Source organism: Muscardinus avellanarius, assembly GCF_963383645.1.
Source record: "Muscardinus avellanarius genome assembly, chromosome: 7".
Taxonomy (NCBI): Eukaryota; Metazoa; Chordata; class Mammalia; order Rodentia; family Gliridae; genus Muscardinus; species Muscardinus avellanarius.
In genome coordinates, this window is record NC_137793.1 from 50,400,072 (window position 1) to 50,425,618 (window position 25,547).

The 25,547-nt window shown below is 40.9% G+C and overlaps 1 protein-coding gene across 4 annotated transcripts in view; it reads left to right on the forward strand.

Moving 5' to 3' along the window:
• Positions 1-404: 404 nt before the first annotated feature.
• TRIM36 (tripartite motif containing 36) overlaps positions 405-25,547 on the forward strand; it is a gene marked incomplete at both ends in the record, with an annotated part of 63,427 nt that continues 38,284 nt past the window's right edge. The window contains 4 exons of one of the 4 annotated variants that reach the window (XM_080698419.1): positions 405-467; positions 13,801-14,035; positions 21,035-21,064; positions 25,013-25,338. In XM_080698419.1, coding sequence (XP_080554545.1) covers positions 405-467; positions 13,801-14,035; positions 21,035-21,064; positions 25,013-25,338 — 654 coding nt within the window. Of the gene's footprint in view, positions 468-10,217; positions 10,245-13,800; positions 14,040-21,034; positions 21,065-24,986; positions 25,339-25,547 lie in introns of those variants that run through there. The other 3 variants (XM_080698418.1, XM_080698420.1, XM_080698421.1) reach the window with 3 other exon arrangements.

Below are 25,547 nucleotides of genomic sequence, written 5' to 3' on the forward strand. Positions count from 1 at the left end.
CTCGTGAGAGCCGCCTCTGGCCTCCGCTAGCCTGCCGCCTGGGGAAGGCGGGGGTCAGTAGTCCGGGCTTTGTGCGCGCGGTGTCTCCGCTCAGCGCCCGCAGCTGGGTGGGGGCGCGGCCCGGACGCGGCCTGCGCTGGGCTCCGCCCGCCCGGCGCCGCCCTCATTTGTTCCCTTGGGTCTCTCCGCGGGGCCGGCGCAGTGCCCAGACCAGGCTGTCCGTGCCCCCAAAGACTCCATCCCATTCATCCGGCTCCCGCCTTTCCCCGCCGCTCCCTCGATTTTCCTGGCTAACAGCATACTGGAAGGGAGCTTGGCAAAACTCAAAGCATAGAAAGAGGAGGGAAAAAGAGAACATTGGATGTCCTGGTCGTGCTCTCCAGAGTTTGTGAACGGCCGCAACCATGTCGGAGGCGGGGGAGATAAGTGAGTTTGGCTACATTATGGAGTTGCTAGCCAAAGGCAAGGTAAGCGCCGTGCTGCCCCGCACCCGGCACTGTCCGGCCCGCGCCGCCCGGGGAAGGCGGCGAGGCTGGCGTCCCCGGTCCGCGGCTGCAGAATGCAAAGGAGCGGCTTTTCTTTATCTCGAAGCATCTTTGAAAGGAGCCAGGGGAGCCGCGGGAACTATCGGGCGAGTTCGGGCCAGCTCGGAGGCAGCGAGGGGAGAGAGAGCCCAACGCATGAAGAAGTGGGTCCCGACGCGGAGCAGGGAGGAGGGTCGGACAGCCTGCGAGTGGCCGGTGAAGGCGGGGTAGGGCCCAGCGCGCAGTCTGTCTACGCAGCGGATAATAAAGACAGCAACCAGGTTCGCCCTGCTTTGGCATCTTCAGCCAGGTCCTTATCCTCTGCCCACTGCCGAAAACATTTCTAAATCAGATTAGAGGTGTGTGTGTGTGTGTGTGTGTGTGTGTGTGTGTGTGTGTGTGTGTGCATCCCTACCCAAGTAGGGATGCAGGAGGAGCTAGATGTCAACCAGCTTCTGTCTGGAACCTTTAGGTACCCAGACTGGCCCCGATTGTTCTCCCAGGACCACGCCCTCAGCCCGGCCTGGAGGGAGGATGGGCTCAGAGTCCATCCGAGGAACTGCCTGGAGAGGCTTAGTGATTTGCAGGCAAGAGTTTCAGAAAACACTGAGGCTGCGTCCGGGATTGACTGGAAGAAGGCGTTTGCGCTTTGTGCCTGGAGTTTCCAGAAGAGAGTAGAACCTAACTCCCTAGGGCGCAGTCATCGGAAAAGAGAAGGATGATTCTGCAGGCTTAGCGCGAACCCTTGAAATTTTAGGACCATGCCCCACTAACCCCAACGCAGCCGATATGGATCAGGGAGTAGTTTTAGCTTCAGTCCTGGGGCTCCTCAGGCGTCCCAGGTGAACCAATGCCTCTCTGATTTCTCTGAATTCTATTCTGCACCCACCCCGCAAGTTCATGTGAAATCGAATACTCATTACCATTATTAGATGGAGCTGTGCCTCAGGGCACCCCTTCCATTCAAACCCTAGAATAAAGTACACATTGTGGACCCTCAGTCCACTTTTTTCCTATTGGGGGCTCCATCCCACACCGTAAGGGTCCTCCTTCCTATGTATGGAGACATCCTGGCCACTTCATTCAAGATCTTTATGGTCTCAAACAGCCTCCTTCTGACCACCTCTGTACTGCAGCCTGCTCCTCTCTATAAGGAAGGGAGTCTGGGAAGAAAAGTCCAGAGAGGGCAGTACCCTCTCAGTGAAGAGGTGTGCAACCAGAGAAAAGCTAGAAACCAGCCTTTAGAGCAGGGCTCGCAGTGCCCAGGTCAGAAAGCCAGTGACCCACAGAGATATCTGTTTGGAAGCTGGAGATGGGGTTGCATTTTATTGATTTGAAAATACACAGATCACTCTCGATGGGGTGGATAGTAGGATGATCAATACGAGTTCATTCATCCTTCAAAATAAGCTAGAATTGTATTTGTTGGCTAATGTGATTGCCTTCAAACTAATCAGTTGCATCAAATTCAGAAATTCTGAGAGAACTCTGGGGTGAGCCCAGGGATGGGCCTGTTAACACAGCCAGGGTAAATATGATGTTGGTAGATGAACTTCCCATAAACACTAAATGGGGAGGTAGGTGATCCATTGCTAAATCCTTGAAATATCTTAGAATAAAATGAGGTAAACAAAAACAAACCTCTCAGAACAGCAATGTGTCCATCATAGTATGCTCACTGGAATGAAAACAAAACCAAAATAACATTTTCGCTCCTGCAGGGCTGCTCTGCCTCTTGCTCCTGATAGTGAGACCTCCCTTCCAGGTTTCAGTCTAGGCTGCAGCTGGCTGTGCACTCTCACGTGACTTCCACAGCTAGTGAAGCCAGTTGTCCCTTTGAAATTTCTGAGTCTAGGTAGCAAATGGGATCTCTCAGTGAGGACATGGGACAAACAAACAAACAAACAAACACCCCCAAAAAACCATGGTCCTGTCTGGATGTGGTTGTGCAGGCTTGTAATCCCAGCATTAGGGAGGCTGAGACGAGAGGATCACGGTTTGCAGTTTCAGCTACTTTAGTGAGGCTTTTTGCAAATCATTGAGACCCTGTTCAAAATTAAGAATAAAAAATAGGGCTGGGGTTGTAGCTCAGAGGTAGAATGCTCCTGGATTCCATCCCCAGTACTAATATATATATATATATATATATATATATATATATATATATATATATATATATATATATATATTTACTTCCTGGGTCCTTCCAGGAGTGGTGGTTTGTACTTGTAATCCCAGGACTTGGGAGACTAGACAGGAAAATAGCAGGTTCAAGACCAGCCTCAGGCCAGGCATGGTGGTACATGATTGTAATCCTAGGGTTTGGAAGGCTGAGACAGGAGGATCCCACAGGTTCAAAGCCAGCCTCGGCTACTTAGTGAGGCTCCCAGCAACTTAGTGAGACCCTTTTTCTGAATAAAGTATACTTAGTGAGACCTTTTTTCTGAATAAAGTATAAAATAGGTCTGGTAGCATAGCCTGGAGGTAGAAAAGCCCCTAGGCTTTACCCCTAGTACCATACACACACACACACACACACACACACACACACACACACACACACACGACTAGCCTCAGCAACTTAGCTAGAGCCTCAGCCACTTAGTAAGATCTGAAAAGGAGGGAGAGGACACCAAGCTCAGTTTAAATGTATATCATTTATTTTCAATAAAAAAAGAATTAAAAACTTTGAAAAGGACTGGAATGTATCTTGGAGATAGAATGCCCCTGGGTTCCATCCCCATTAACCCCCTAAATACATGGACTTAACATTTTATAAAATTAATACATGAATACATGTTTTTTGGCAAAATATTCAAACTTTTCAGAATGTTTTTTAGAAGAAACAGTGTAAGTTTATTCCCACTTCCAGTCCACTTGCCCCCACCCCGCAGGGCCTTTCTTTATGTTCCCATTTGCAGTTAGCTTATACCATGCCTCCTTTCATCTTAGGGTAATTTAAAATCCACAAGACAAATTTGATCTGCTTATTTTACTCTATTGGGATTTTACTGATCTTTCTGCTCATCAAACAAGACTCTATAGGGACACAGTAGTTAATACTTATTATTTTCAAGAGGTTTAAACATCAATATTAAATGTATTTCCTTGTTTGTCACTATTAGTAAAACTTTTGCCATTTCTGACTTTTGTAACTCATTTCTTTAGACTAAAGAAGAGCTTTTAAAGTCTGTGGTCAGTATCTAGGATTACTCAAGAGAGTATTTTTAAGTTTCTTGGTCTCGCCAAAGACTTACCTCATTGCCAGTGTGGTACATGCCTGGAATCCCAGTACTTGGGAGGTTGAGAGAGGAAGATTACCGGTTTGATGCCAACTTTAGAGATTTAGTGAGACCCTTAGAAACTTGGCAAGACCCTGTTTTGTTTTTGTTTTTGGTGGTACTGGGGTTCCTGGAAACCCTTCTACCTCCAGGCTACATTCCCAGACCTATTTTATATATTATTTGGAAACAGGGTCTCTTAAGCCAGGGAGGACTGGCTTCAAACCTGCGTGATCCTCCTGTTTCCACTTCCTAAGCGGGGCATTATAAGCCTGTGCCACCATGCCCAGCAGTCAAGACCCTGTTTTAACATAAAAAATAAAGTTCTCAAGGTATAACTTAGAGGTAGACACTTCTGGGTTTAATCTGCAGTACACCGCTGAAACAGATTTGCCTTATTTTTTTTTTTTATCATTTTCATATACCTATTCCCTTCAGACTATTATACACTATTTTAGAATCATAATGAAGACTTGATGGCAAGGAACACATATTTTAAGTTAATTTGTCTCTTTATAGTTCTACTACTTATCATATTTATATTTATGTATAAATATCTAGAAAATACTTGTTGTTTGCCATAGTCTAATTACCATTTGGGCATATCCAAAGAATATACTAGTTTGAGCAAAATAAAAGAGGTTTTGGAAAGCTTACATTTAATTTTTGTAAACAGGCAATAATATAAGTAGTTGGTAGGTTATTTTAACCTTGAATACCTTGGAGATACAAAAAATTAAAATTTTTTTATTTGGTACTAAGGATTAAACCTAGGGTCATTCTACCTCTGCGGTACACCCCCAGCACTATTTTATTTTTTAGTTTTGAAACAGTGTCTCACTAAGTTGTGAGACTGTCATCTTCCTGTCATAGCCTCCTAAGTACTGGGATTACAGGCATGTGCCACTATGCTTAGCTAATTTCAAGAATTTATACAAATACAAAATTGATTATAAAACAAGAAGACACTCTGAAGTAGATTTAGAAAACCCTCCCATCTAGACTAATGTAAAGTCTCAAACATTTCCTGTGGCCAAAACAAAAATACCACCAAATGATCTGTTTCAGAAGGTTGGATAGTAGCCTTTGAAATATAAACTGGTGGAAAAGGTAAAATTGTGCTCACTGTATTATTTAAATTTTTTTAATATATTGAGATTGAGTAAAATATATGTGCTGTGTAGGGGGAAAGAGAAGAAGATTTAGAGTTCTGCAATATCATTTAAAAACAGCTCACTTATAATTTTATAATTTTTATTTTTTACTATATTACTATAAAGATATTTTTTTTAAAAAGGCTCTCTTAAAATACATTATAAAAGAGAAAGTCAGATATTTTATGAAATTGTAAATTACTTGTTTTATACTTACCGATGGGCCATGCCATAGAGATGCTGGGTGAGCCCAGGTTTCCATTCTGTTTAGTACTTAGCTGTGCAATATGAGAGCAGATTATCTAATCTTTAAATGGAGGTGGGGAGGCCAGGCATGGTGGCGCATGCTTGTAGTCCCCCCCCACCTTGGGAGGTGGAGACAGGAGGATCGCGCAGGTTAGAAGCCAGCCAGCCACGCGTGCTGGCTTAGGAGACCCTGTTTCCAAATAAAAATATAAAATAGGTCTGGGAGTGTAGCCCGGAGGTAGAAGGGCTTCCAGGAACCCCAGTACCACCAAAAAATATATAAATAAATACATAAATAAATAAATGGAGGTGGGGAGGAGTAGTGATGATTACATGTCTCCTCTGAAGAGAATTATAAGTATATTTCACAAGATTATCATAAGGATTAAATGAATGGGTCATCTGAGTTTCCTAAAACTGTTATTACCACACAACTGGCCCTTAATAAAAAGTATTACCATTAGCTCTTATTTATGACAACATAGATCTTGAGATACCTTATCTCCAAATTGTGTGGAGGTAAGATTTCTAGATAAAACAAGTTTTAACAAGTGGAGGTAGGATTTCTAGATAAAATATAGGATGTAAAGTTAATGTAGAATTCTAGTTAAATAACAATTTTAGAACAAGTATGTGCCATGCAATAATTGAGATGTTCTTATACTAAAAGTGTTTTCATTGTGCATCTGAAATTCAAATGTAACTGGGTGTGTTTTTTTATTTTGATTCGCTAACTCTAGCAACCCTTAGCATGGGGGTTGGGAAAGATAATAAGATGTGGTCAAAAAGGACCTTCTAGACAACTTCAAAGTATTACCAATGTTGATTAACTTAGGTTGGTCAAGAGACCCCTTTCCACGCCACTTATCCAGTAAGTACATTCCTGTTATTAATGGAGAAAAAAAATCTGCTAGAAGAGAATTGTTTCTTTTTTTATCTTCCCAATTTCAAATTGTTCGTCTGATGCTACTGGAGTTTTAATTTTTTTAAATTTTTTGCAGTACTGGGGATGGAACTCTGGGGCATTCTACCTCTGAGCTATACCCCCAGCCCTATTTTTTATTCTTTATTTTGAAACAGGGGCTCACTAAGTTGCAGAGGGCCTCACTAAGTAGCTGAGGCTGTTTGCGAACTGCAATCTTCCTGTCTCAGCCTCCCAAGTACTAGGATTACAAGCGTGTGTCATCACGCCTGGCTTTGCCTCCTAGATTTTGTCTTAAACAAATAGAAGCTTAACTGGTTGGAGAGAGAATACTTAGAAAACATCGAACATTAGTGTATGGAATGAGAGTATTGTAATTGTGTTAACTGAGCAGTGAGACAGTGCTGGAGGAGTTCAGAGTAAGGAGAGAGAATCAATGAAAACTAGACTCATGGAAGAGGCTTCTAGAATTGTACTTGAAAGATGAGTCAGATTCCACCAGGCGGTGGAAATCTGAACCTCTTGGCTTTCTGCACACCTGTGTCCTGACTTTGTTCCTGTAGAACCATTTTATGACTGATCAGCTTGGTCTGGCAGAGGCCTGGGTCAACCACTGACAGATAGTGCCCTTCATTGTCCCTTCACCTCTAACTTCCTGATACCTAGCAATATGGGTAGACTATGTGTCAATCTATTGTAAAATGTGATTTACTTCATTTCCATCTTCCTTATTTCCCTAAGTTCAGGAGCTCTCTCAATTTTGTACTAGGGATGCTGAATACTAGAGGTTCCAACAGGGGGCAAGTTTTAGTTGTATGTGGTCACAGCACATTATTTCTACTTCTTTTTTAGGAAATACTAATAAAATGATACCCTACTTCTCTGTCAGGCCAAACTGAGTTAATATGGGAAGAGATCAAGGTAGCTTATTGAGTAGTATATAGCCTACAGAGCAAAAGTTAACATTTTACAAACCAATGAATGTCGGGAGGTGTAGACAGGAGGATCATGCAGGTTTAAAGCCAGACTCGCTGACTTAAGAGACCCTGTTTCCAAATAAAAATATAAAAAATAGGTGTCTAGGCATGTAGCCCGGAGGTAGAAGGGTTTCCAGGAACCCCACTACCACCAAAAACAAACAAATGAGCAAACAAACAAACCTAATGAAAAACATGTATTGAGCTTCTATTTTACCAAAACTTAAATACAGTTGGGAGAGGGTGTTGTTGACCTTTCAAACGTTATGAAGTAGATAGATTTGAGACAGCTTGCACCCCTGGGATAGAAGAGCGAATGTATAACACCAACAAGTGTAAGATTTCTCAGTGAAGGGAAGTGTTGAAGGTCTGTGCACTTAGTGTGTGATGGTTTCCTTGTCTTGAATTTTGAGATTTTAAAAGAAACTATTAGGAAAAAAAGGTGCTAAAATACTCCAGACTGGGGAAGGATAGGTGTCAAGGAGCAATGCAAAATGGAGGAATAATTTATTTTGGGGGATACTAAAGGTTAAATTTCAGGGTGTTTGCACTCTGAGATTATATATATATATATATATATATATATATATATATATATATATATATATATATAGTTTGAAATAGGGTGTAAGGTCTAAGTTGCTGAGGGCCTTACTAAGTTGCTAAGGCTCATCTCAAACCTGAGATCTTCCTATCTCACTCAGCCTCTACGTACTGGGATTGCAGGTGTGTGCTTGGCTAACGTATGTGCGGGCGCGACCTGTATTCCAGAGACACTTTTTGTTTGCTTATACAAACATATATGCCTATCTGGACTTTTCTCTTACTAGAGGGGCAAGCATACAGAAACCATATGATTTTACTTTTTTTTTTTTTTTTCGTGGTACTTGGGATGGAACCCAGGGACATTCTATCTCTGAGCTACACCCCCAGCCCTATTTTTTTTAAATTATTTATTTTGAAGCAGGATCTCACTAAGATGTAGAGTGCCTTACTACGTAGCTGAGACTGGCTACTAACCTGAAACTCTGGTTTCAGCTTCCCAAGTACTGGGATTACAATCGTGTGCCACCATGCCAGGCTATGATTTTACATTTTGAAACACTATATTTTAAGTATTCTTTCTCATTGGTACATTCATTTAACTGCTGCATAATATTTCATGGTATGAGTATACATTATGGAAGATAAATATTTAGCTGTTAAAAGTCCTCAATAAGATATGTGTATGCATTTTTTCAATGCAATGATTACAGTAGAAACATTCTTAGATAGGAATCAGTCAAAAGTATTAAATTTTTTTGATAGGATTGCAAATTTTCACTTCAAATAAATTTTACCAGTCTACACCATAAAAGTTTGTAAGTGCCTAATTACCCACACTTTTGGCAAGTATATTAACATAATTTTTGGACTACATTAGGTGGAAAATATCTCAATGAAGTTTGATTTGCAAAAAGGGAGGCTTTTACATTTTATTTTCACTCACATATTTTCTACATAAGTTGTCTATTTAGTTCATGTTATTGAAACCGTCTAATCTCTTTTTTTCTGTCAACTAGTGATTTTTTTTGGACCAAAGCACTATCCAAGTGAGCTGCTGTGAAATTATAGCTAGAGAAGTGTCTTAACCCAAAGACAAGTATTAGAAACAGATTCATAGAAGCCAGGTGTGATGGTGCATGCCTAATTTAATGTCAGTACTTGGGAGGCCAACGCAGTGGGATCTCAAGTTCATGGCCAGCCTTAGGAATTTAGTAAGGCCTTCCGCAATTTAGTGGAACACCGTTTAAAAATTAAAAAAAGAATGAAATAGCAAGTAGCAGCAGCAACAGACTTATGATAAGTCTTTAAGAACTTATATAGGCATATGGCCATAGGGCATGATTTAGAGAACACGCAGGCACTTGCTGTTCACCTCCTTACCTCTTGATAAGGACTCTTGGGAGGAAGGAAAGTTGTTTGAGGCTATTACTTAGGCCATGGATCTGCATCTGAACAGCCCAGCCATTACTGGGCAAGGCTTTCATCCTCTCTGCCCCTTATCTGTAAGTCGAGGGCGTTCCATTAAAGACCACTGCTGTATTTCCTTGCTATTCTTAATCATTCGGGATATTGGAAAAGGGGCTACGGCTGTTAACTCGGCTGCGGGAAGACAGCGGAACTTGACACAGAAGAGATTTCTTTCAAACAGGAAATTTAAAATGGGAAGCATTTTAAAACCTAAACAAGACGCCTCGCTGCAGTTTTGTGGTCCCTTCACTCAGCAGTTTAGGGCATCGGCCTTTGCAGTCTAATAACTAAGGACGAATTTATTTAAGCTGCCCGGGAAGGCTGCGTGATCTAAGCAACGGTTCCCAACAATCCCAGGTTAACTTGTTCTCCGTGTGCGCTGCAAACAAAACAGAAGAAACGCGCCTGAATCGCGGCAGGTGGAATTTTCTCCGCTAGTTCCTGCGGGTACTCGGCTCTCCCGCGGGAAACCTCTGGTACGCTGTCGGATTTGGAGGGGGCGCCCCTTTGCTGCGGTCTGTGGAGTTCCATCTCTGGCCAGCACCCCGGGGTGGAGCCCCTACCCTGAGGGTTCGCGTCCCTGGGGCAGGAACCTGATGAGCGCGACCGAGCCGCGCCCTGAGGAGGAGCCCGCGGAGAGCGAGTGCTGCGTAACTCTAAGAGCTGGGGAGTTCACCGAAGTATCAGTGGACGGGGGGAGCGGGGAACCGGGGCGGGTGGGGGAGCCGGGGAGGGGCCGCAGGGTGGGGGAGCCGGGCCAGCTTGGGGGGCGCCGGTGGGCGGGGGCAGGGCAGGGAGCTGGGAGCTGGGAGCTGGGGCGGGGCCTCGGGGGGGAGCCGGGGCGGGGCCGGCCACGCCCCCTTTGTGCGGCGGCGCGGTTGCCGGGCGACGCCCCTGCCCGCCAGCCCGCCCTCGGGTCGCTGTGCCGCCAGCGCAGTCCGCGGAGCCGCGCAGCCGGAGCTGGCCTGCCTGTGCCGCCCGCGCTCTCACCCGCCCGGCCGGTCCTCGCCGCGTGGCCGCGGGCCGCCTCCGGCTGCAGCTCGCGCTCGGCTCGGCCCTGGCCGCCGTGGATGACACCTGGCCGACGGCTGACGGCTGCCATGGAGGGGGACGCTGCGGACGCTCGGGTGAGTGGGCAGGGCCGCCGGCCGCGCCTCGCCCTGGCCTTCGCCCCTCCGGGTCGGGCCAGCCGCTGGGTGGGGTCGGCGGAGCGCGGTCTGGAGGGCCGCGGGCGCCCCCTTGCTCTCGGGCGCGGCGGTCCAGGTGGCCGAGGTTGGTTTGGAGCTAAGCACTTCCGAAGTTTCCCCACGAACCCCTTTGAAGCCAATGCAGCGAGGGCGCCACCACATCACATTTCTCTTAGATTAGTTTTCCCCTCAGTGAATAAAAGAATGGACACTAATTTTTCTTTCATGTAAGAATTACTTCATTGTGATTATAAATTCAAGTCAATGCTTTATGTGCCAAGAAAAAAAAAAAAAAAGGAAAAGAAAAACCGATCTGGGCGTGGTGACACACCCTTGTAATCCCTGCATTTGGGAGGCTGAAATAGGAGCATTGCGGTTCACAGGTCCACAAACAGCCTCAGCTACTTAGGCCCTTTGCAACTCAATGAGACCCTGTCTTCAAAAATAAAGAATAAAAAATAGGGCAGGGATGTACCTCAGACGTAGAAAATGCCCCTGGGTTCCATCCCTAATACTGCAAAAATAAAAAAGGTCCCACTGATCTTGCAGTGGGAGGTAAACTGTAACCAAAGGTATCGTTTTATATATCAAAATGGGGTATGAGAATGTATTTTGGACTTGTAGGATAATTCTTTTGAATTAATGTCAAACTTGGTTAAATGAGATAAGTTGTGAATATCCTGTACCTTTATGTGAATTGTGGTGTGGTTACCTCATTTCCAAATTGGTTAAAATTGTGTGGGGATGGAACCCAGGCGCATTCTACCTCAGAGCTATACCCCCAGACCTATTTTTTATTCTTTACTTTGAAACAGGGTCTCACTGAGTTGCAGAGGGCCTAAGTAGCAGAGGCTGTCCACGAACCTAAGATCCTTCCTGTCGCAGCCTCCCAAGTACTGGGATTACAAGCAGGAGCGACCACGCCTGGCTTTTCTGGGCCTTTATTTAGTAAAATAATGCAAGACACTGCACTGCAAGAATCACTGACAATGATAAAATCAGTTGGCTGCAGTGATATTGGCAAGGATTATCAAAGCACTTTGTGACACGAGGGTTTAGCATGTATTTTTATTTCATTAAAATAAACAGACTAGCCTGGCGTGGTGGCGCACGCTTGTAATCCCCATGCTTGGGAGGCAGAGACAGAGGGATCACGCGCAGATTCGAAGCCAGCTATGCTGGCTTAAAAGACCCTGTTTCCAAATAAAAAAAAATATACAAAATAGGTCTGGGAGTGTAGCCCGGGGGTAGAAGGGCTTGCAGGAACCCCAATACCACCACCAAAAAAAAAAAGACTAAATTTTAACTTTGTGTATTTTGAGTTGAAATGATTGTACAAAGTTAAGAATATAGTAATAAAGCCGGGCGTGGTGGCGCATGCTTGTAATCCCAGCATTTGGGAGGCTGAAACTGGAGGATGGCAGTTCACCGCCAGCTCCCGCTACTTAGTGAGGCCCTCTGCAAATGAGTGAGACCCGGTTTCAAAATAAAGAATAAAAAGAATAAAAGAAAAAGATAGAGCAGGGGGTGTAGCTCGGATGTCAAATACCCCTGGCTTCCATCCCCAGACCTGCAAAAAAAAAAAAAAAAAAAGAATATATTAATGTTGGGCTGTTGTTATAATTGCAGGGATGCTGATAATACATTCATATCAGCAATTTGCAATTTGAGATACACAAATAGAACTGCATAGAGAAAGGATGGGAAACTGATATGCAGTTATTACATCTTTTTAGTTATGAGTCTAAAATGTTACTCATTTAAAATAATGACATAAATCCTGTAGTATTGAAGTCCTCTACACCGTATTCATAAAATGCTTTTATAAGAACTGCTTTAATATATAGCATGAGAATCTCAAGCATGTAGCTGTGTTATAGTTGCAGTCCATGGAAAATGGTCACATTTAATGCACAAAATTGCCACTTACTCACTTTGTAAATAGATTTGGACTAGATTCCATGAACATACTGGCTAGCCTGATACTAGATAGGAATACAGTTGATTCAGTGTTACAGTCAGACTTTTTAATTGAAGCAGTTACTTTTATTTTTTATTTTATTATTATTATTATTATTATTATCATTAATTTTTCAGGTTTGGGGATAGAACTCAGGGGCATTTGACCACCGGGCTACACTCCCCGCCCTATTTTTCATTCTTTATTTTGAAACAGGGTCTCACTAAGTTGCAGAGGGCCTCACTAAGTAGTAGCTGAGGCTGTCCACGAACCTCAATCCTCTGGTCTCAGCCTCCTGAATGCTGGGATTACAAGCCTGCACCACCACACCCGGCTAAGCAGTTACTTTTAGGATTTCACTATAGCATTAAATCAATAATTATTCATGATGATTTGAGTGACTTTGGGTTTTTTATTTTCTTTTATGTTCTTTTCCCTTTGCCTCATGTCTCCTGAATTTAGTTTTTTGGCACTGGGGATTTAACCAGGGCCTCATATATTCTAGGCAAGTCCTCTAGTATGGAGTAACATGCCAGGTCCTTTTTATTTTGGACAGGGTCTTGCAGAGTTGCTCTGGTTGACCTTGAACTTGTGATCCTTCTGCCTCAGCCTCCCAAGTAGCTGGGGTTACAGATGTGTGCCACTCTCTGTTCTCAGTTCTAAGCTATGGATGTTGAAAGGTTGATGGTATAGAATATTATAATTGAAGGACATTTCAGATATTAAAAAAATCTGTTTCTTAGTTCCTTTTTTATTTTCTTTTTAAAAAATTTCTTTCTTTCTTTCTTTCTTTCTTTCTTTCTTTCTTTCTTTTTCTTTCTTTTTGTGGTACTGGGGTTCCTGGAAACCCTTCTGCCTCCGGGTTACACTCCCAGACCTATTTTATATTTTTTATTTGGAAACAGGGTCTCTTAAGCCAGTGAGGCTGGCTTCGAACCAGTGTGATCCTCCTGTCTCCGCCTCCCAAGCGTAGGGATTACAAGCCTGGCTCTTAGTTCTTTTTAAGTACATGTTTTTTTTTTTTTTTGTTTTTTTTTTAGGTACTGGGCTTGGAACCCAGGGGCATTCTACCTCCGAGCTACATCCCCAGCCCTATTTTTTATAATTTATTTTAAAAATTAAATTAAATTAATTAATTTATTTTTTTGGTGGTAGTGGGGTTCCTGGAAACCTTTCTACTTCCCGGTTACACTCCCAGACCTATTTTATACTTTTTTATTTGGAAACAGGGTCTCTTATGCCAGCATGGCTGGCTTCAAACCTGCACGATCCTCCTGTCTCTGTCTCCCAAGTGTGGGGATTACAAGCGTGTGCCCAGCTTATTCTTTATTTTTTGAAACTGAGTTGCAAAGAGTCTTGATAAGTAGCTGAGCCTGTCCGCAAACCAGGATCCTCCCATGTTAGCCTCCTGAATGCTGGGATTATAAGCGCGTGCCACCACACTGGCTAAGTACTTGTATTTCCACAAGAGAGATAAGTATGCTAACATATTTACCCCCTAAAGGCTTTTGAATCTGATTTTTGTTTAATTTTAAGGTGACTATTAAGAATATCGAAAGAGAACTGATTTGTCCAGCATGCAAGGAGCTGTTTACCCATCCATTGATTCTCCCTTGTCAACACAGTATCTGTCATAAATGTGTAAAAGAACTCTTACTGACTCTTGATGATTCATTCAATGATGTGGGATCAGACAACTCCAATCAGAGCAGTCCTCGACTTCGGCTCCCCTCCCCTAGCTTGGATAAAATTGACAGAATTAACAGACCAGGTATGTAGCAGAACCTTAGAGTTGGGTGGGGAATGGGATGGAAATGTGGAGGAAAATTACTTTTGTCATTTCGAATGCTAATTTTTGCAGGTGGATAAATTAAAACTGTAGTTATAAATGGTTCGCACCACTTAAAATGTCAAATGAATTCTTGACTTTACACAATGGCTAGTGCTAGAAAATTTTAGACAAATTATTTTGTATAATTTCAGTTGGAAATTTTCCAGTTTTTTTTTTTTTTTTTTTAGCACTGGAAATTGAACCCAGGGACATTCTACCTGTGAGCCACAGCCCAGTCCTATATTTTTTATTTGAAACAGGATCTCATTAAGTTGCTGAGACTGGCCTAGAACCTGAAATCCTCATGTCTCATCCTCCTAAGTACTGAGATTGCAAGTATACACCACCATGCCCAGCTGTTTTTTAGTCATTTTAAATCTATTTTTAAAAATAAAGATTTTGAGCATTATAAATAGTAGTAGAATTGTTATATAGAAGTATGTCTATTTGCTATATAGCACATATATTGTAATGTAGATCAAAATGCATTTAAAATCACTTAAGGTGCTGAAATCATGTTGCTACAGCCTCATGCTCATCCTTTGCATAGATGAGAGTATGTGAATGACTATTAAGTTCCAGACTTTAGAGCTTCATCTCTACTCAATATGAACTTAGAGATTTTAAGTTTAATTCTACTGCTCACTTTGTCAGGTTTTTCTTACAGTATAGGAGTAATTTTTAATCATGTAAATTTTTTTCAAGAAAGAATCTCAAGTTGTATTTTAAAGGACCATCTATTTTTGGTCTACTCTGTGATAATGGGATCATCTTTTATGGTATTCTTGGTTCTGTGTTCTATCAGAGAATGAATAAAAGTAAATTTATTATAAGTGATATTATGCCATTTTAAAAATGTATACTTTTCTTTAAATTTCAATCACTGATAGCTTGGAAGGTATTTTTTGCACATATAAAAATTATATGTACATACCAAAAAGGAGCCTTAGGCAAGGAGTCTGAGCACATGGGGCAGGAAGTCTGAGCACATAGAGGACTATGCTCATTATGAAGTCACCCTTCTATGTTTTCCTCCTTGCTGTGAAAGTAGCACACTGAGGAAGGGAAGGAGCTAATGGCTTAGTTATCTTGCCAGATAAAACTGGATGTTCTGTTGGTAGATCTTCATTAATTGTGTTTCCCTGCTTCTTTGACCATGAAAATTTACTGTTTTTATATATTTACACTTAGCGTAGGCATCTAAGTGGAGTATTTCTACTTGTAACTAGGTTGTATTTACATACATACTTCATGAAATCTTGTACTTTATGTAGGCTTTAAATCTCAAGATTTAGATAGTATTTTGTGATTCATATGAAGTACTAGCAGAGTTTGAATCATTTCTGTTTTCAAGAATTTACATAGCATGATATCCTGTAGGTGCTTAATATGCGTTTGTTGAATGGGTGTTGAAAGGCCAACCTTTGCTACAGGAGCATGCCGCAATGACTGTGTTCAGTGATGGGGCTTTTTTCCCCCTCAGAACAAGAGCTCCATTTCACTATGAATTCCACTGTCTAGATTAGGAATAGAATCAAAGATGGTCTTTAGGAAGAACAGTGTGAAGCTGGAATATGTGCTGAGGGTAGAGTTGCAATGAAGAGGGGTTTGAAAACTTTTCTGTGAAGAACAGTTACAGGAGATAAGAATTTCTAGTGGCAGACTCCAGTGATGGAGGAGTGCACTGGTTATCTTTAGCATAGGTTCCTGATCAGTGATTAGATGGAGTAAGGAGGGAGATTTAGAAACGTGAAAGGGGGGAAACCCCCCCCCCCAAAACCTCTAAGGCCATCCTCAAATGAAATGGGGTGCTTAATTATATCAGATCCCTATCATTTAAATATGGATGCTGCAGGGTGTATTTGTTTGTTTCTATTTTTATGTTTTACAGGTCTGAGGGTGTAACCCAGGGACATTTGACCTACGAGCTACACCCCCTGCCCTATTTTTTTTTTATTATTCTTTATTTTGAAACTGGGTCTCACTGAGTTGCAGAGGGCCTCACTAATTAGCTGAGGCTGTCCACGAACTGCGATCCTCTAGTCTCAGCCTCCTGAATGCTGGGATTACAAGTGTGTGCCACCACGCCCAGCTACAGGGTGTATTAAATACAGGCATATTAAATACAGAACCATCCTTTTATTTCTTTGGTGTAGATACAAATAGTTAAGTTTCTCTACTACCAGTTAGTAAACAGTCCTGGTGTCAGCAGCCTACTGATTCTAGATCTCCCTGCTGGAACAGTGGGGTATGGTTGGGACTAGAGACTAGAATGGATGCTGTGTTAAAGGGGGCAGAAGCCACACAACACCAGTGAGTCATCATGTCGGGCTGTGGGTATGAAACTGTCAGATTTACTGCTTTGTCACAAACCTAATAGTGGTTTTTATGTGAAAATAGTGACAATTAACATTATTTAAAGACACCATGCCAGCTCAACATTGGGCAGGACAATATGCCAAAACATATTTTTGACTCTGACTCATCCAGCTTTTGGGCCATCAGTATTTGTAGCATTTTTTTTTTTTTTTTGGTGGTACTGGGGATGGAACCCAGGGGCTTCTACCTTTGGGCTACACTCCCAGACCTATTTTTATATTTTATTTGGAAACAGAATCTCTTAAGCCAGCTGAGGCTGGCTTTGAACCTGCGCGATCCTCCTGTCTCAGCCTCCCAATTGTGGGGATTACAAGTGTGCACACCATGCCCAGCATTTTGTAGCTATTTATTTATTTATTTATTTATTTATTTATTTTTGGTGGTACTGGGATTCCTGGAAGCTCTTCTACCTTCAGGCTACACTCCCAAACCTATTTTATAATTTTTTATATTTGGAAACAGGGTCTCTTAAGCCAGCGTGACTGGCTTCGAACCTGCGCAATCCTCCTGTCTCCGCCTCCCAAGTGCGGGGATTACAAGCGTGCGTCACCACGCCCGGCTAGCCTTTGTTTTAAATAATGCATTAGGTGACTAGTCTCTGAATATTATAGAGGGAAATTCTGCTTTGGGTGGTATGTTGAACACATTCTGTCATCTTCCACATCTTCTCCAGCACTGAAGTTGTATTCCTTATTGAATACCAGCTGTATTTATTCACTCAACAAATATTCTAGTGTCCATGGTTTACCAGACACGACAAATTGCTCAAGAATAATGGATAAGATAGAACTGTCCTTTTTAAAAGGCACATAATGAATATCCGAGCAGTGTACAAAGCTTCACATGAGTGCAAAAATTAGAGCACAGTTCTTCATCAAGCATACATACTAAGTTAATGGATAAAAACACAGTAGCCAGTGAGTGAAAATGTATCTAATATGGTAATTATTCCTGGAGATTTTTATCAAATGAATACAAATTTTAGGATTGTAATCCACATGATCATTATTTAAACTAGTAGAATTACAAATGTAATATTACTTACCCTCCATCTAATGGGCATTGGTCTATAAATTTTCTTTAGATTTACAGGTTCATGGGTAAATAAAGCCCTTCTCCCCTTTTGGGGAGGGACAGGTTTCTTCTTTGTGTCAGACAGACACATTTGCGAAGGAAACCAGAAATGCTACTCATAGGTATTGGAATGGGAAGAATAAAATTCTAAAAATTAGTTTTGCAGTAGATTTAATTAAGGATTAGAACTGGACTATCTAGTATAGTAACCATTATTTACATATAGTTATCAAGTGCTTGAAATATGGCTAGTCTGAATTGAGATGTGCTGTCAGTATTAAATGCATGCTGAGTTAAAAGATTCAGGATTAAAAAAGACTTGATTATGTTTTGAAATTATACCATTTTGGATATAAGTTTAATAATGCTATCAATACTATTTTTTTTTTTACTGTGGCTACTGGAAAATTTCAAATTACACATTGTACTTTTAGCTAGTGTATTTCACTTGGATAATATTGCCATCTGATAAAATTTGATTTTTTTTTTTTTTTGCGGTACTGGGGATGGAACCCCAGGGGCATTCTACCTCTGAGTTACACCCCAACCCTGTTTTATTTATTTTTTTAAATTCTTTATTTTGCGGTACTGGGGATGGAACCCAGGGGCATTCTACCTCTGAGTTATACCCCAACCCTGTTTTATTTATTTTTTTAAATTCTTTATTTTGAAACAGGGTCTTACTGAGTTGCAAAGGGCCTCACTAATTAGCTGAGATGGGCTGTGAACCCTGATTGTTCTATCTTAGCTTCTCAAATGCTGGGATTACAAGTGTATGCCACCACACCTGGTTAATAATTTTTTAAATAAAGGAGTATCTTGAAAGAAGACTAAGGTTTGTGTACAGCACAGTTCCATGTTATGTAAAATTAAGAGCCATCTTATTTTTATGTTTCTGATGATATATGCCCAGGTTTTCCTCTCATTTTGTATTTTCCTGTTGTCAGTTTTTGTAATGTTTAGATTTTAGGTTAAAAAGGCAAACAAAACTTCAGTACTTGGTTTTTACTTTTTATTTCTAACAGTTGCTATAAATACTCTTGTTTAAAAATAAATCATTAGGATAAAATATATCTCTTAGGTGCTGTACCAGCAGTGATGAATTTTGAATTCTAATGAAATAACTTGAAATGTTTCATTATTGCTGGCTTCATCAATACCATGCGTACTGGGAAAAACACATTTTAACTGTTATGTGTAGGATACAATTACTGCTTTATCTTTTCTTTGTAAGTTGTGAATCTATTCTTTGAAATTAAACTCTATATCCAGCTTTCTTTTTCTGTGACAATTATTTATTATTATTTTTTGTAATCATACATCACTTTGGAATACAAGATTTGACATATCATCCGATAAGCCCTCATCCAATTCCAATCCCATTCCCTCCCCCTCCCTCGATCCCATGCTTAATTGGTGATTATCTTTGATAAAACTGTTTACACACCTCATGAGTTTTAAAGAGATTCCATCCTCCCTCATCCCCTCCCCTCTGATTGGTCACCTTAATTGCCTCTCAATAGGGCCCTTTCTACTACTCGACCTCCTCCTGTTACCCCTTTCCTCCTAGTTCTTGCTAATTAGGGGAAGCATCTGGATTTTATTTTCTGTGCTATTTCTCTGTGCATGCCGCATTGCAAGTTCCGATTCCATTCTTGACGGCCCCAGTAGTGGCCTGGCCACCTGGAGGATTCTTATCCCGACCTCACTGGCTCCAGCACCGGCGTTGCCTCATGGGAGGCCCCGATCCTGGCTTTGTTGACCACCGCACCGAACTAACCCCTCGGCTGGCTCCTCTTCCGGCCTCAGAGGTCCCAGCACCAGTCTCGCCTCATGACAGGCTCTGATCCCGGCCTCGCTGACCCTGGCACCAGCCTAACTCCTCAGCAGGCTCACAGCCGTTTCTGATCCCGGCCTCACTGGCCCCGGCACAGGCCTTACCCCTCGGCAGAGTCCAATCCCGTCCTCGGAGGCCCCAGCACTGGCCATACCTCAAGGCAGGCTCAGATCCCAGCCTCGCTGGCCCCGGCACTGGCCTAACTCCTCGGCAGGCTCCGATACGCGCACCCTCTTCACCCAGCAGGTTATCCCACGTTCCCAAGGGTGTATGGTGGTAGTATTCCACCTCTGAGGTAATTTTTTCAAAAGTTCCAAGTGTAGTACGTCAGATCTCTGCCTCCCCTGGGTACTTGCTGCTGCCAATGAGACTGCCTCCACCATTTCAAATCTTTCCCAAGCTCTTTTCCCATACCGCATAATGTCCAGTGTTCCTAAGCATGCGCGACAGTAGCATTCGACTTTTGGGGTAATTTCTTCAGAGGATCAGGGTGGGTTGGATCAGATGTCTGCCTCTCCCAAATCCAAGTCTCCACCGCCATCTTGGCCACTGCTGCCGCCACCTCCTTCCACCTGGGTCTCCGCTAGACTCTCTCCTTACAGGTGATGTCCTGGATTCTTAACAATGTAGAGAAGCAGAAGTCCTCCTTCGCAGGGAATTTTTCCAAAAGTTCCAGTTCAGATGGATATGTTTTGTCTGCATCTCCAATATTCTGAGCACAGAGTAATTTCTGTGACAATTATTTATTATTATTTTTTGTAATCATACATCACTTTGGAATACAAGATTTGACATATCATCCGATAAGCCCTCATCCAATTCCAATCCCATTCCTTCATTTACTTCTTTTCATTGGGGAATAAAAAAGATCTGAAATGGCATCCCCTTTCTGTTTTCCTGGCTTTCTGCATCTTTTGATTTAAAATCTCATAGCCACTTTTAGAAGCCATGTGAAATCTTTTAGTAAGCCTTTAGTGAGTGTATGAGAATTTTAAGTGTTTAAATTTAGTCATTGGGAGAAGAAATAGGAGCTGTTGACTTAAAATAAGTTAATTTCTTATAACCTTGTTTTTGTTTCAGAGGATACTCTGAATTTCAGAGGATATCTCCAATATTCCAAAATATTCATCTCGAATATTTTTCTTTTTTTGTTTCCTTTTTTTTTTTTTAATAAGAGAAGAGAGCATGTGTGGTTTGGGGAGGATGTGGGATCAGGTACTCGGTAGCGATGAAAAATTTATTTTCTTCCCAGGTGGGAGGGGAGTCTCCTAAGGATGCCCCACCTGCACCCGAACACCCGCACGGGGTCGGGGCCCTGTGGCCCAGACCTCTGGGGTCTTCCGGGTGGTTGGGGGTCACTTAAGAGTGCCCCGCCCGCGCCCGCTCAACCACCGGGGTTCAGGGCCATGCGGCCCGGACCTTCAGGGCCTTCCAGGTGTGGGGGGATTGCCTAAGGGAGTCCCACTTGCACCCGTCCACCCTCCATTGGTTGGGGCTATGCGGCCTGGAACTCTGGGGTCTTGGGGCGGGTGTTGCCTAAGGGAGCCTCACCCGTGCCTGCCCACCCTCCTGAGGTTGGAGCCTTGTGGCCCAGACCTCGGGGGCCTTCCGGGTGGGGGTAAATCCAACTTTCTGTTCATTGTTCACAGGATCACAATGGAGATCTATGGGGTGGAGAGGTAGAAAATGCTTTATTGCTTTTGTGGCCGCAGACAGAATAGTATTAGATTTAAATTATCTTGTGTTTATATAAGGTTCTTTAACATCAGTGGTCAAGTCTTCAAAATTATGTATAAAATGGACAAATTGGACTGAAATGACCTAAAGGTCAACAGGACTAAATTTTTAAGCAAGTTTTAATATTTTATGGGTAAACATTGATAATATGTATGTTTTGCCAGTATATATGACATTTTTAAAGAAAATGATATATATGCCTTTTGTTTATATGTATAGTATCTGTAAACTCCTTTACATTTACTGTGTGGAACAAAGCTTAATATTATGACATTGGGGAAGTTAAACCAGTAGTATTTCATATAATGAAAAAATTGACTTAAAGGTATTGATATATTCTATAACATAATCTTTGCTTGCTTTATGCATATGATTTCTTTGTTGTAAATGTTTTAAAATTTTTGGCATTAGAGTTTTAACACTGAGCTCTTCCCTACTGGTGGGTAAATAGTGTATGCTTTTATTAAAGGCTTTCTGAAATATTTGATTATGTATGAAAGATGGACCAACCAATCTTACTTTTTTTTTTTTTTTTTTTTTTACTCCATTTGACCCTTAAAAGTAAAAATGGTGAGCTGGGCGTGGTGGCGCATGCTTGTAATCCCCGTGCTTGGGAGGCTCAAACAGGAGGATCCTGCAGGTTCGAAGCCAGCCTCAGCTACTTAGTGAGGCTCTCAGGAACTTAGTGAGACCCTGTTTCCAAATAAAATATGAACTAGTTCTGGGACTATAGCCTGGAGGTAGAAAAGCCCCTAGTTTCTACCCCCAGTACCACCAAAAAAAAAAAAAAAAAAAAAAGTAAAAATGGCTATTTTTTTGTTTGTTTGTTAAATACTTGTGATGCCTTCTTTTCATTGGGGAATAATAAAGATCTGAAATGGCATCCCCTTTCTGTTTTCCTGGCTTTCTGCATCTTTTGATTTAAAATCTCATAGCCACTTTTAGAATCCATGTGACATCTTTTAGTAAGCCTTTAGTGAGTGTATGAGAATTTTAAGTGTTTAAATTTAGTCATTGGGAGGAGAAATAGGAGCTGTTGACTTAAAATAAGTTAATTTCTTATAACCTTGTTTTTGTTTCAGAGGATACTTGAGAAAAATAGTTTTTGCTGAAAAATGTTAATACTCAAAGAGGAAGTATAACACCTAGACATTAGATAGTCAGAATCTGATAAAGGAAAACAGGGTAGCAGCATAACGTATCAGCCAGTTGCTAGACACCAAGAAGCCCAGCATGGACATCCACCATGGAGAGGAGTAGCTCACTAATTGGCTGGGTGTTAACTGTGGGGAAGTCATTTGTATCAAGAATATGGGAGAAAATGAAACTGGTAGAGGTTTGGAACCTGTTATGAGTTGATTCTTCCTTTGTTTTGAAATATTTTATTTCTTCTTTGATACTTAAATGGTGAAATACTGACTGAAAGTTGACTCTGGGAGGATTTGCTATAAGTCAGTTTGTGAATATTTTAAGCATTTAAAAATTATGCCTTACGAGCTGGGCGTGGTGGCACATGGTTGTAATCCCAGCATTTGGGAGCCTGAGACAGGAGGATCGTGGTTCATGGACAGCCTCAGCTACTACTTAGTGAGGCCCTTTGCAACTCAGTCAGACCCTGTTTCAAAATAGAGAATAAAATAAAATAGGGCTGGGGATGTAGCTTGGAGGTAGAATGCCCCTGGGTTCTATCCCCAGTACCACACACACACACACACACACACACACACACACACACACACAGCCTTACCTTTGAAGTGAAGATATATAAGAAAAGAATGGATTTTTTAAGTTGATAATACTCAAATTTTTAAAATATTATTGGCCTCACAAATAGTTTGGCCAGTGCTTGGTCTGCATTACTTCCTTACCTTTGTTTGATCTTATTACTTAATTGATCACAACCTTTACAAAACCAATTATAGCCTTTTTAAAAATGTCGATTGTTGAGATTAGTTATTCATCATTTAAATTTCTATCCCAAGTTCAAGCATGGAAGCATACAGTTGTGAATTTCCATTTGTTTGAACTTGACCACTCTACTATATCACTTCAAAAGTAGTTTAGCTGTGTTTTTACTAAATGAAGGTTTCATTGGCATGTGTTTCAAAAGTAGCTTTCCTGCTTATTTCATTATATGCCTGCTGTGGTGTGAAACATCTTGAACTATACTGCAGGCTTTTAGAATTATTACAGAACATATTTTGGGTAATATTTTCAGATTTTTATGGTGTAATTATTTTTGAAAATAGAAAGGGTTAAAATATGTTTAAATGGAGATACTAAAAATATTCTGGATGTCTGTTGTATAAGAAGCTTTTGGAGCCTGACACCATTTTAGCATCCTATAAAGTCACTTTAAATATCAGTATTGTGAAGTGATTGTAGAATTTTACCTATAGTGGTATCATGCCATCTTTTAAAATATTCTTTTGAGTGATAATAGTTATTTGCATATGCACTAATTTATGTAGCTATTTCAAGACCTTTTCTAAATGTCATATATTAAGCCTCATAATTCATTTTTGGCAATGGATACATGGTAATATAAAAGAAGGGGATGTAGGTTGAGAAGTTTGTGTTTATATTAAGGGAGTTATATTGTGGGTAACCATTATTACTAGGAATTATTATTAAGAATTAAGAATGAATTATTATTGATTATCAAGATCATTAGGCATTTATTTTTTTTTTAAAAAAGGAGGGAATATAGGTATGTATGCACCTGTATTAAATGGACAACTTTGAATTCCTGTGGACCTGTGGGTAATGACAATTAAGCCTTGGTTTCTTTATTTTTTTTTTAAAAAAAAACAGGATGATAGTGTTGAACAAAATGTGATAAGTCATGTCATATGTTATATGTACTCTAAAATTACTTGTAATATAACTTTTGTCTTATTGAATTAAATAATGTTAGTGATTCTTTGTTTCAGGTCATAAGATACTAATCATTGATCTCTCTTAAAGTTACTAAATTGTAATTCTATGAATGAGTTTTGCACTCTTCTGTAGATTGCATTTATTTGTGATCTTACCTACTGAATTTTTTTTTTAGGTAAAATAATACTGCAGAGGGAAACCTATTATAATGATTCTTTAAAATTTGTGGTCATGTATTCCTTTGAGAATCTGATAAAACCTATAGAATGTTTAATAGTAATACATAGATAGATGAATGAAGAATTTTGCACAAACCTTCAAATAGTTCATAGATCTGCCTCAAGCCTGTGTAGGGGCTCTGGGTAAAAACTTTTATGTATCTTCTTATTTCCTCTTAAGGCTGTGTTCATTTAAATACCTCAGATGTGGCATATCAAAATGCTAATTATATAACTTCAAAAGATCCTGATCCCATATATAGCATTCTATTATATGTTTTGTCTTTGTTTGGTTTTATAGGGCATTATATGGGATTTATCTCATACTATTTTACTTTCCTCTTTGTCTAGTAACTATTCAATAATTTGAGTTTGTCTTTTGTATACCAAAGAAAAAGGTTTTTTTTTTGTTTTTGGAATGTGTGTGTGGGGGGTACTAGAGATTGAACTCAGGGGCATTCTACCTCTGAGCTACACTCCCAGAATTATTATTTTTATTTTGAAACAGCATCTCCCTAGGTTGATGACAGTCTCACTACTTGCTGAGGCTGTAATCAAACCTGTGATCCTCCTATCACAGCCTCCCAAGTACTGGGATTACAAGTGTGCAGCACCATGCCCCCAAAAAGTTTTTAAAAAGCATTTTTGGTGTATAAATTGATTCAAAAGGAGCCACTCTGGATATTTTTTTGGAATATATTTGTAGATGCATCTTCCTAAAACATAACTCTTTTCTTCATTCTAATCATTTTCCTACTGATGTAACTAAACAAGGACTTACTAATTACACAGGCTGGAAGCGCAATTCACTAATCCCTAGGACAACTACTTTTCCTTGCCCTGGCTGTGAACATGATGTGGATCTTGGAGAACGAGGAATCAATGGTCTATTTCGAAATTTTACTTTGGAAACTATTGTTGAGAGATACCGGCAGGCGGCTAGGGCAGCCACAGCCATTATGTGTGACCTTTGCAAACCGCCACCTCAAGAATCCACAAAAAGTTGCATGGACTGTAGTGCAAGCTACTGCAATGAATGCTTCAAAATTTACCATCCCTGGGGAACTGTAAAAGCTCAGCATGAGTATGTGGGTCCCACCACTAACTTTAGACCCAAGGTAAGTTAGAATATTACACTTTTTTTTTTTTTTTTTTTTGCGGTACTGGGGATGAAACCCAGGGGCATTCCACCTCCAAGCTATACACCTACCTCAATTTATTTATTTATTTATTTATTTATTTATTTATTTATTTACTTACTTATTTATTCATTTATTTTTGCAGCACTAGGGATAGAACCCGGGCATTTTACCTCTGAATGACAACC